Genomic DNA, 12,470 nt, shown 5'->3' with positions numbered 1-12,470 from the left:
CTTCAGTAAACAGTTTGTTCATCTTTAGCAGTGACTATTATCCTATTCATCATGCAGGCGGTGACTGTTTTTTCAGTTTTTATCCTGGTAAATTAAAGTGAATGGAAGAGGCTTGCTTCAGCATTCCTTACAGCATAATTGAGTAGTTTCTACAGTGAATTGCTGATGATGTCCTGCTTCACAAGACATAAGTGCAGCCATGACCTATTGTGGTTTAGATGTTGCAGTAGTAGAATGGTGGGGCTTTGCATGATGCATGCTTTCATTCTTCTATTCCAGCTTTGTGCACATACCTGGTAATTTTGCTGCATGATTGTCTGTGCATCAATTAAAAATACTCTTTCTTGTTTTTAATAGTTTCCTTCCCTTGTGTTTCACTTTTTCTTACAGTGGTTATTAAAACACAATTCTAATGCAAGATAATTGCCACTGCTACCTGTAAAAATATGTTCTTTTGATTTATGTTTTTGTATGCTGCTTAGTCTGCTGAGCTTGTTCTTTGAGTATAAATATTGATAAAATTGTGTTCTATTTATTTAGCAACTTTAAGAAAAAAAATGAAGTTGCTTTCTTGCATTCTGTTTTGAAACCTGGAAGTTAAATAAGGGAATTATCAAATACAAGTGCAAATGATTGTCCAATAAATATGTTGCTATAAAGGTATCTTTTTATTTCTGCTTAATCCTCTCTCCACAAACAATATATTTTTAAGTTTTCTTGAGCTTTTATTCTACAATTGAATTCAGTTGGTATTAATGTAAGTGGTACTATATTTCACGGTGTGAACTCAGGTGATTTAAGAGGTAGGGTTTGTGGTTCTTTCTTTCATATGGTTGTTTGTTCGTTCTTTAATGAACTGGGTTATGTTCAAATGAAGAAAATGTCTTCCTCTGCAAGTGGCTATTCCTTTTTCTCTACTCTTGTTGTTTTTACTTTAACACAGGTTCTGTCTTCCTTAGTCTAAAGATATTTAGACTGCCTCTGGTAAACCTGAGAATACCTTTGAGAAGCACATTTTGTTCACTTGTTCCTGCTAAATTTGTGTCAGGGCTGCAAATTAAACAGCATAGTCAGTTATCACTGCCCAGAACATACCTCCAAAGGTGTATTCAGGCTCTCTATCTTTGTCAGTTTTTTTGGTGCATCCTTAGGATTTCACTAATCAAGATATAGTGCTTAAGGTCTGGTCTTTGAATGCCGAGCAAGAGAGAGTCAGCAGACTGCTTGGCTAGGGACAGACATTACACGTAAACTGGTTTAAACCTGTAACAGAACAGATATTCAGTGCACATAAACCAGTTTGAAAACGGCTTAAACTAGTTTGAGATAAACCTGGTTGAATGTAGTATCAGACGTAATTGATTTGGCTCAAACCGGTTTATGTAATGTCTATCCCAGACCCCTTGCTGATTTTAAGATACCCCCAGCACCCTGGCATGCTCTTGGGCTGTGGGGGGCTCTGCTGGCAAACCCTGGGGACCACAGCTGCTGTTTGCCAGCCCCAGCTGCACCTCCATGACTTGCCTGCAAACAGGCAGGGATGGAGTTAATTGCTCACTCTGTCCCCTTTCTCCCCCAGGACTTTGGCTTCAGTCTCTGCCCCTTGTCCCAAGCGGGGAAAGAGGCAAGCTAGTGCCAGGTGGCAAATGTTGACAAAGACCTGACAGTCGCATCATACATGCTGATTAACAGTTAAAAGAAGTTGCAGACAGCTTCACCAAAGAATGCAGAGAGCTACAATTACATTATAAAGCCATTCTGAATGCCTGACTATAAGGACATACAAAAAACTAGAACTCTTGGTTCCAAAACAATACCTTTTATTAGACCAACTGGAAAATGGCAAGAAAATTGTCCTTTTCTGCAAGCTTTCCGGATCAAAGTCCCTTCGTCAGGCTCTGGAGAAAAGTGTAGATGGTACAAGATGGTAAAAAGTCCCCATAGGTAGAAAATAAACTTCATTTTTGCATAGAGGGAACTGGAGATGGAAGACTGTCCCCCTGGGTCCATGAGAGTAACTTTGTGAGCTGTGCTGAGTAGCTCTTTGTGTCAATTGTCGTGGGAGAAAACTCCCTAATGTCCGTTGTTTAGCTTGCTTAGACACCAGACAACACAGGTGAAGGGTTAACTGCAGTTTATTTACTTGAGTAAAGACCATAAAACAGCAGAGAGGCAAAATGGCCCTGACATAAGGGTGGGGCTGTCTTTTATACATTTTCTAACAAAGAAAACTACAAGGTTATTGAATATGCAATACTTATGGTAATCATCTCCTTACATGGTGCATTACAAATCTCAGTACTTTTTTCAGAAGAAAAAAGTTAGTGTTATCTTACACATTCTAATCTGATTTTCTGTACTCCGCTGTACCATCTTCTTCCCTCTGGGCCCCCCTTATCTTGTTTCACTCCTAGCTGCAGCTGGTACTCAGTACACAGACTTAATTTCTGCTTTTTTCTAATAAAATGGTTAAGGCACTTGACATAAGAAAATGGCTGGCTTAGCTATCATTCTGTTTTGTGGTCAGCAACATTACTAGGCCACAGGTCATGCCTTGTGTTTAGCTACAAAGCTAATACTATTTAATAATCTAAATTATTGTTAACCTAACAGTATGCTACAGAAAACTATTTTATTTCAGGGTAAAAACAAACTTGCCCATCACACAATCAGGTAGAATTCCTTCCCCGGAGGTGTCAGATGGCAGGCAGGGAGGTAAAAAAATCTTTCTTGTTGTTCTGCAATTAAGTTTTAAAATCCAAAATCAGCTACAGTTTGGCATCTTCCATGTTTCAGGGTTGTGCTTGGTAGCCATGTTGGTCCGAGACAAAAAGACATACAAAAAACTAGAACTCTTCAGCATGTTCCAGCATCCCCTGGCTTCTGACTTGAGCCACTGCAGGCATGTGCCTGCATTTCCTGGTTTAACAGAGCATGTCTGTCCAGTTATTAATCAGTTTATGGTGTGCATCTTAGACTAACTTCCAAAGGGTGAATCAATTAAGGCTTGGGCTTTTTGAATGTCTTTCCCTTGTCTGTGCGCTTCCACACTCGTCATGGAAGCAGCATGGATACTCTCGGAGTCTAGTGTGAGAAGCTGTTGTATCAACTGATAGACCAAAAATCTGTCACTTGTATTTTAAATTCAGACAGTCTTTTAAGATATTACTTAAATGGTTTTTGTTGTTTCTTTGAAGTCTTTGCACAGTAATTATGTGCAAAAATGGGGAGCACTGCAATGGTGATAAATGAGTATTTGAAGATAAGAATAAAAATTATATTTGGCAGTCAGTTTGTAAATGTAACTAAATCATCTATTTGTAAGTGAAATTCTAAAATAAACAGCAAAAATAATTCTTAAATATGAACTCGACAAAGTGCAGAAGTCAGATTGCTAGCGCTTTTTGCATGTACTTTGTGAAAACACCTTTAAATGTGATTTATGGGGGAATATGTTAAGTGTCAAAACCTTCCTAAAATGTATCCTGAATAAAATAGAAGTTTTCTCTAGTCTTTAATCATAGAAATGCCAGTCAACCCCATTTTAATTAACTGTTTTTTTTCATTTTTTTTTCACTTGTGTGCTCTAGAATGATGTTAGAGTGAAAACATGGCACACCATCACCTTATTTAGTTTCTTCTGATCCCTGATCTGTGACCTAAAAACCTTCATCCCATGTGACCTAATTGGTAGCAAAACCAAATATCTGTGCATTTCCAGAGAGATGGTGTGATTTCAGTTTTGTCAAAGTCTTTACATTAGGCTTCAGCTCCCATTTGAAATAATCAGCATGGGCTCTTGGGTGTTGTGGTAATTCTGTAAACAGCATTATACCAAGCAAGTGTATATAAAGTGTAACGCTCGTTTTTTATTTTGCATGTAGATCCTGTTGTTTAAATATGTTCTTGTCGCCGCCAAGAGCCGCGGCGCGGGGTTCGGGGCTTTAGGAGCCCTAGTCGGCGGGCGGGTACTTGTGACGCTTGGAGTGGAATCGGGTACTCAAGCGTATTGATTTAACAAATAGATTGCTTTACTTACACTGCTCGTACAGTGCAGGTCAGAAGCTTGCTTCGGTTACAGTTGCAAAAAGGTACAGGGGTCGGGCAGAAATTACAGAATTCGTTTGGTCGGTCTGCAAATGTGTCGGGGTGTTCGAGCCGGCAGTCGTCTTACGTCTCGGGTGGGGGTGTGCTAGGCCCCCTTGGGTCAGTGACGGGGAGTCCTTAGTGGTTGATCAGGCCGCTAAGTTCGCTCTGAGACACGCGTGGAGTTTGCTAGGCTCCACAGTGTACTCAGAGTTCTCCATGAGGTGTGTGGAGCTCTCCAACTTGGGTGGAAACTGCTTCAACATCTTATACGGCTAGCAAGCCAATCACTGGCCGCCACGTGTGAATAACTTAGAACTGGCCAATTGCGGGACTCAAATTTAAATACAAATAGCGGGAACTGCCTGCAATGTGCATTTCCTCTCTGCAGCTCAGAAATGCACCCTGCAAAAAAAAAGCTACGAATTGGCGGGAACTCTTTTGCACCCAGGGTTCTCCTCTGCAGCAGAAAACTCCACCGTGCAAAGAAGCTGCAATTTGGCAGGAACTTTTTCTAGGTCATTAATATATAGTCACTGGGCTCTGGGATTTTTCACCCGTGACCTACTTACAAAAAACATTCAGTTTAGTTAATAAAGCTGACTGCCTAACCTGTAACACCACCAGATTTTGTTGACTTGCTTCCTTACCAGCTTCTTCCACTTACCTTGGTGTGATCCCCTTCTTTCTCTTTACCATTTTTGTATCCCCCTTCCTTTCTCTCTGATTCACCTTTACAGTACAAATGTGCTCTGAGTCTCTTTTCATCCTCACATTACTGCCTCTTAAACTGCACCACTCTTACCCCCCCCTTCTCTGGTGTTTTTGTTTTTTTTAACTTCATCTCTAGCCATGCACATAGAGCTTTGATACTTTTTTTCCACCTATTTTTATCTAAGCATATCTTATATATTTATATAGTTTGGCCTTCCACCTTTTGTCTGCTTTCATGTAAACCTTGCAGAAACTCACCGTGACCAAACCTACATATCTCACAATCTTCATCTTAATCTTCTTCCCTCTTGCTTTTAATGCCACTGATTCATATGTAGTCTCCCTTTTAAATGTCTTACTTTTTGCTTGCTGCTCATTATTCTTTTCATGTTTCTCCCTGTACCTCAGTGGCCACTTCTTCAATGGATCTTTCCTACTCTGGGTTTTAAAGAGCGTTGATGTTGCATTGTTTCTTCTAACGTCTCATTTTCACTGAATGATCTCACGAACTCATGCTACTTTAACTGCTACGTTAATGCCTATGTAACTCAAATTCTTATACTCTAAGGTTTCTTCGCTCATCAAATCCTGTGTCTTCTCCTTCAGCCCCAGATCTGTTTATCTACAGCTCCTCTGATTTCTCCCTCTCCTTTCTCTTAGGTGTATCCAAATCCTGTGAACTTGTTCCTGCAGCCTTGTCTTGAGTCTGTCCTTGTTATGTCATGCTCAATCCATGTTATTCTCACCTCTTGTATCTCTCCACTGTTTCAAATGGAAGCTTCTCTTATCTCCAAGGCCTTTCATAATGTTGTTGCTAGTTTTGACTCGGTCTCTTACCATACTGGCCTCAACCTCCCCCTTCCCTCCTCCCCATACATTTTCTTTCAGGTATCTGTTATACTAAGAACATTGCCATTAAACTAGTTTGGCAGAAAGTGGAGTATGGCAGCGCCTTTTAAAGATGATCTCATTCAGAAATGCTAAGTTTTCGTAGGCCTAGTCTGCTTCATCAGATAGCATGAATAGACTAGTCTCTTTAGGCCACTTACCATATTTACATGAATATAAGATGACCTAGAACATAAGACACAACCCTTCCCCCCAACAATTAGATTCTATATAGGCACTACCATGCATCTTCTTCAGATGGACTGCCCTAAGCTATTCTTGTAGTAGGTTTCCATCAGTGAGTTTCCCTAATATAGGCCATGTGTAGGCCAATATAGTTATGGTCAGTGTTGGCTGCATTTAATTAACTTCATAATTGGTTTCCATTACTGAGCACATGCTGCTTTTTGCAGCAGTTAAATGATAGGAAATGTGTTTAATGAAATGTCCTTTTATGTGGCTGTAAGATGAGGAGCATTTTTCCCCCCATGCTGATGTGAGGGTGTGGGGAACTTCATCTTATATTTGAGTAAATATGGTATCTCAAACGGGCCTTTAGAATGACTAGGTAAGGATCCAAAAATTCAAAATGATCTATTTGTATATGTAGCAACATTAACTTGTTGCTGTTCTTCCTCCTTGTTGCTGCCTTGTTTCCATTATCTCACATCATCTTGTATTAGATCCTGAATTCTTCAGGGTAGAGGTTATAATTATAGAACTTAAACAATGGGCCCTTCAAGCTCAGTGGTGGTTTTGGTACTACTGACGTACCAGTACCATTACCTGCTTTGCAGATGAGCCTTTCTTTTGGTTTGGGTTTGGTTTTAATTTTAATTTTTTCCACTGATTTATTTGAATGGTTGGAAGCTTTGACTCAGGCTGGTGTCTTCTTCAATCTAAAGCTATACTTTAGTTTCATGAATAATCATGGTAGCTGTAGCTTTCTGTAAAATGCCTGCTTTTGGATTTAAATGTCCAAGAAAAGGAGTCTTTACATTTTCCCTGGCCTAACTCAATTCAACTGCAAAATTTATTTCAGATATTGCTCTTGCTGAATATTGTGCAGCCTCTAATATTTTTTTTATAATATTTTGTAATTTGAGGAATAATGTGACATACCTATTCTAAATTTCTCCTAATTATATAGTCTTTTCACACTAGAAAGTCAAAATCTCTTAGTTTTCTTAGCAACTATTCTCAAAGCATTACATTCAACTATGCACTTAGGATTGCAGAAATACATTGAGTTGCTAAACCCATGCTAATTCCTGGTTTTAAAAAAATGTTCTGACAATTTCAGAGGAAATAACATTTGCCTTTCCTGCTTTCATAATTTCTTCATTATTAAAAGTCTTACCCTGCTTTTTTTTCTCTTAAGACTGAATCTGGCTATGGATCAGAATCAAGTCTACGACGCCATGGCTCCATGGTGTCTCTCGTATCTGGAGCAAGTGGATACTCTGCTACATCAACCTCATCATTCAAGGTTAGTGGCAGACTTCTTAAAACAATATTTGTGGACAAAGAAGATGCTTTGGAAATAACTTTATTGCGGTTCCAACTATAGGGAGACTCTGAGTTATTTAATGCTCATCCTTAGAAATGTGAAAATGAAATATCAATCAAGTTATTGTGGCTTCCAGACTTATACTAATTTAATTTGAAAGGTGCCAAGTTCAAGGTACAATAATAGGGGGATGGTAAAGAAAGTGTCTATAGTCCTCTCTGCTCCATCATTTTTAAACTGTGGTGTATTTTCCTTGAGTGAGACATGGCCAAGTAGCTAGTGCCAAGATAGCCTGCCATATTTACCAGTGGCATCATCAATGGGTAGCACTTCTGCTGTTACATAGTGAGATCTCTCTCTCTCTCTCGATATAGATATCGATGCAGCCAGTGGTGCATGCAGGGTGGATTGCCCATCAGAAATGGTGGGGGGGCAAGGCCGACACTGCTGGGAGGGGAGGGGTGCAGCCCTGCTCCTTGGAGGTGGCAGCAGTGTGGTATGGCAGTGGCCGGGGGGGCACCTCCCCCTCCATCCCCCACTGTCATGGTGGCGCTCTATCCCTGCTGTCATTCTTGATGGGCAATTCACTAGCGTGCTTTCTAAAATGCTGTGTAGGTATCATGCTTTATAAAATGCTCTGTAGGTTAACAGAAAAGGGATCTAAAACCCATGTTGAAAATTTACTTCTAATGTTTAGTATCTAATTCCATTCATGTTGCAGCCCTTACAGACCAATGCCATGAATGTCAACTCTAAAAGGCAGTTTAGTATTAGTTAGTATTCCCCTCACCACCAACCCCTGCTCCATAACTTGCTAAAGTTACAGAAGATCACTTCTGATCATTTTGGGGCCCTTCTAGATGTTCAGGTAAAAGAATGATAGGATCTGGTGCTCATTCCAAACTATTGCACTTGCTGGACTTGTGGGAGATGTGACTGTGGGATCCAGCATCAGATCTTATCACTCCTTATAGCTATGCTGATGGGACTGAGTACTCTAACTGATGAGACTTACAGCCATGGCAACACATGGGGTGCTCCCACAGCTGGGAGTCTTGCTATATGGCTGGACTCCCAGTTGCAGGGGCATGTTCAAATTTAAAGCTGGATAGAAACCACCTATGAAGTGGTTTACATTTTCAGCTCTAACTTCATAGCAGGGTAGACCATTTTCTAGTGCAATAGTTAATTTGTATGCGTAGCCAGTCTAAATTTAATTGCACAGTTAACCAGTTCATTGAATAATACATGTAATGTGTAGCGGGGCCTGAGTAAATAGAACCCAGGTCTGTAGTTTTTCAGACTTGGACACTAACTGTGCTAGCCAGAATACTTCATGGCTAGGGACAGGAGTTGCACATAAGCTGGTTTAAGTGATCAGAAACTGGTTTAAACCTGTAACCAGAACAGAAGTTCAGTGCACATAAACCAGCTTCAAAATGGCCAAAACTGGTTTCAGATAAACCTGATTGAATGTAGTATCAGACTTAACTGATTGAGGTCAAACTGGTTTATGGAACTTCTGTCCCAGACCCCTTCTTGGTTTGTTTGAACTGGAGTCCTCCAGCATGCTCTACAGCCCTGGGCTGGGCTGCACTATCTGTTCCAGCCAAGCAGGGTTAGCCCCACCACTCTCCTCCATAGCCAGAGCACTATCACTGCTCTGGCTGGCTGAAAAAGGGGGTGGGGGTGCAAAACCCTGCTCTAGAATGCAGCTGGGTCTGCCTGGCATGGGTGTAGCAGTCCTTGCCAGACTTCCCCAGCCCTCTTAACCCTGCCCCCTTTCTGTTCCAGTGACAAGAGAGAAGGTAGACCCTGGTACCCTGAGGGGAAATGGGAGGTTTAATCCCCCCATTTGCAGGGGAGGGTGTTGAAGGGTGCAGTGCAAGCACCAATAGGCTCTGCTCATGCACCTGGAGCCACGGCAGCCAAGACATTTGGTAGCCTGAGGGGAAGTGGAGGGGGAGGGCTTAATCTCCCCATTGCATGCAGCAGTGGTGTGGGCACCGACACGGCTTTGTTTCCATCTCATGCTGAAGTTCCCTTCAGGCTGGGCCCATGCTGTAACACCCGGGCTGAGTCCCTCAAGGAGCGGTGCCTGAGGCCAGTGCAGGTCCAGCTGCAGGGAGGGGGCAGAGCAGCAGAGATGTGACCTGGATGCAGGCACGGAGGTGGGGTATGGTGGAGTTGGAGCTAATTATGGAGCCCAACCCACCGCTGCCTCCTGCTGCAGCAGAGTGACCTAAGCTGGGGTGGCCCTAGGAAGCAGGGGTCAGTGCCCACTGCCTCCAGCCCTGCCTGGTGGCTGCAGTTTGCAGGTGGACTGCAGCCGCAGTGTGGCTTCCTGCCCCTCTCCCTCTCCCAGCAGCAGCAGAGCAAACCATCATATGGCAAGTGGAGGTGAGGCACCTATCGCTAGCAGCCTGCTCGCAGTGGTGCCGGGTGCTCTGAGCAGGCTGCTGCAGGTCACCTTTTTCCCACACACCTGAGCCACGTGGCCAGGCTAGGCTGGGTTGCAGCAGTCTATTGCTTCTACCCACCGCTGCCCACGCTCCTGGCCTAAGCACCCAGTGCTTCTGGGAGTAGGTGGCTTGTTAACAGCCCATGCAGGGCTGGAGGTAGGAGGTACCTGGTCCTGTTTGCAACAGGGGGATTAACATCCCCTCTTTCCCCTCAGGCTATTGGCATCTGGGGCCGCAGCAACCAGACGCATAAGTGTAGGCTATCTGTACCTGCACCGCCTCCCCTGCATTGGGGGATTAAACTCCCCCTTCCCTTCAAGGTATGGGGATCTGGCCACACCTCTGCATCTGCTGCTATAGCAGAGTGACCGAGGATGGGGGGGCTAGGATGCAGGCCAGCGTGTTGGTTTAAACAACTCCCCAGTCATACTCGGGCCTGCTAGAGCCTGGCCATGCCCACCCCCTCCCCCACTCAATTCCCCTTCAGCCGAGGACTTGTTCTGGCACCCCCTGGCTTCTGGCCTGAGCCACTGCAGGCATGTAGCTACATTTCCAGAATCAAAAGTGAATGTCTGTTCACTTGTGACTTAGTTCAGTCTATGCAGGTTAGACTAACCTGCAAAGATTGAACCAATTCAGGCTTGGGCTCTTTGTATGTCTACTTAGCCTATAAATTTAATGTCATGTACCTGATTTTGACTATCTTATTTCTGATCATCATAGCATATTCCACTCCACACCAGAAATAAGAATTTCTCATTTTTTCCATAGTCAAAAATAGGAGTGAAAGCTAACAGCTGACATTTTCTGAAGGGGTCCCTTAAGTCTAAATGCTTTTCATTTTATAGGTTTGGATTTGCATTTTGAAGGGAAAAGATTAAGATTTTTTTCTGATAGTTTATGTAGTAGGCCTGGGTAGTTGCATGCTGATAAAATTTATTTTTTACTTCCTTTTTTAAAAAAAAATCAACAATACTTCTTAAGCAGTTAATTTCCCAGTTAAAATAGATACTGTGATTTGATTTGCAAAAATGTTTCCCATTTGGTCCTTTGTCATGCTTTGATTTCCTGGTGTTATACGTAATGGGCTTAATGTTGAGCAATGCACTTCACGCTGGGCATTAAGCAACATAATAGAACAGGGAGTGTAGGTGCACATTTCACTGCTATAGCTGCCTTTGCCTTTATTGAATATCCAGAAGCACATAAAATTGTTGCCTTGTTTAAAATTTAAAAGCCAGTAGGAATGTGCAGACCCCTTTCATGAAGGTATTTCCAGCTGTCTGAATGGTTGTCACTGCTAATCAGAGTACATTGCTGGTGGTATACTTTATTGAATAAACTTTTAAATAATAAATCATCATCTTCTCCTAAAGTGAATTGTATTGCCCCTCATGCCCTTAAGGAATTTGTGCAGCCAAGAGGAGATTCAACAGTGTTGTTCTACCCTGTCCTTAGCCGGGTAGACCTGCCCTCCCTGAGCTGCTCATCCTGGTACATCAGCCTAGATGGAAAAAGAACTTAAAAGCTTCATGTAAAGGCTATGTAAGAATCCACTTGACTGACCTAAAACTTTTAAGCATGGCTTGAGCAAGAGTGTCTAGGATCTCAGCCATAGAGACAGGAAGCTTTAGAATAAGCTTCCAGAATCTGCCTCTCTGGGAGCCCCACAGTAAGGATTTCCCTAGGCCTGGAATTCCAGAGTTGATAGGCATGTGTAGGAATCACTGCCTCAGCCTAATGTGCAGCAAGATCCCCACTGTGAAGAGGTAAATGTGCCTCTGTTTGGCACCCTGCTCCTGCCCCCAGCTACTCCAGCAGTACCTGTGGCTGTTCCTCTAGGGACTGCTGCTGCTACCTTCCCCTGTGTCTTCCCACCCCCAGGGAGGCTCTGTCCTCCCTGTCTTTCCCTGCCCCCCCCCCCCCCCCCCCCCCCCCCCCAGCAGATAGATAGCCAGATACACCAACAGAACCAGGCTTTGCAACCCATCCCTGCAGCAGGAGCCTCGGCATCAGGACTGTTCCCCCCCCACCCCCCTGAGTCAGAAGGGGGAAGGCAGTAGAACAGGAGCAGACAGTTATTTGGGGCAGAGGGCCGCTTACTGAGTTTTTGGCAAGCCATCAAGGGCCGCATGACGGGCACCCCAGGGCAGATTAATTTTCTACATTTTTTTTTAGGGGCCCCACGGGCCAGATAAAATGGCCTGGTGGGCCGCATCTAGCCCATGGGCCGCATTTTGCCCACCCCTGCAGAAGAAGGACCAGGCCGTTGCCCTTAAGGGGCACCAGCTACATCGGTGACTCTCAGCTTGTTTAGCCTGAAGGGCCCCCTCCATATCTTTTCTGAATTTTAGATCTACCACATGCATCTTTTGGGCTGTAAGAGTGAAATATGCTGCTAATTTTAATCCAGAAAAAAGTCTGTACCAGGTATCAAAAGTTTGGGAAACACTGGCCTGAGGAAACTAGCTCTTGTCTGGATGCTTTGGTATTTTGCTTTTGCTCAATGGTGTGCAGTTGTGAAATTGAGACTCATGCCAGTTTTATGAAGCAATTCCCTGAGAAGTATGTTTGTTTAAGAAAAACCATATATCCTTGTTTCTAAAGCAGTTTTTCAGCATTTCCACTTCTTGAGAAATAACTTAGTTTTGTGTTGATTTGGAATAAAACCAAACTTTGAAACCACCAGAAACTGGAAATTGTAAGGTTCAACCAATTTACTTTTCTTTGATGTTACTGAGATATTTGCCCTGTCAACAGTAAGAGATTTGAACATAAGGACATGGACCTTTTCCGAATATAGAGATAAA

General features: G+C 43.0%; 1 protein-coding gene across 2 annotated transcripts in view; it reads left to right on the top strand.

Moving 5' to 3' along the window:
• CERT1 (ceramide transporter 1) overlaps nucleotides 1-12,470 on the top strand; it is a 131,995-nt gene that overhangs the window by 68,001 nt on the left and 51,524 nt on the right. For both annotated transcript variants that reach the window (XM_006271957.4, XM_006271958.4), the window contains exon 4: nucleotides 7,070-7,177. In XM_006271957.4, the coding sequence (XP_006272019.1) occupies nucleotides 7,070-7,177 (108 nt within the window). The remainder of the gene's footprint in view (nucleotides 1-7,069; nucleotides 7,178-12,470) is intronic.

Source organism: Alligator mississippiensis, chromosome 3, assembly GCF_030867095.1.
Source record: "Alligator mississippiensis isolate rAllMis1 chromosome 3, rAllMis1, whole genome shotgun sequence".
Classification (NCBI taxonomy): Eukaryota; Metazoa; Chordata; order Crocodylia; family Alligatoridae; genus Alligator; species Alligator mississippiensis.
The sequence above is the reverse complement of the archived record's forward strand: the minus strand, read 5'-3'. Positions and strand labels throughout refer to the sequence as shown.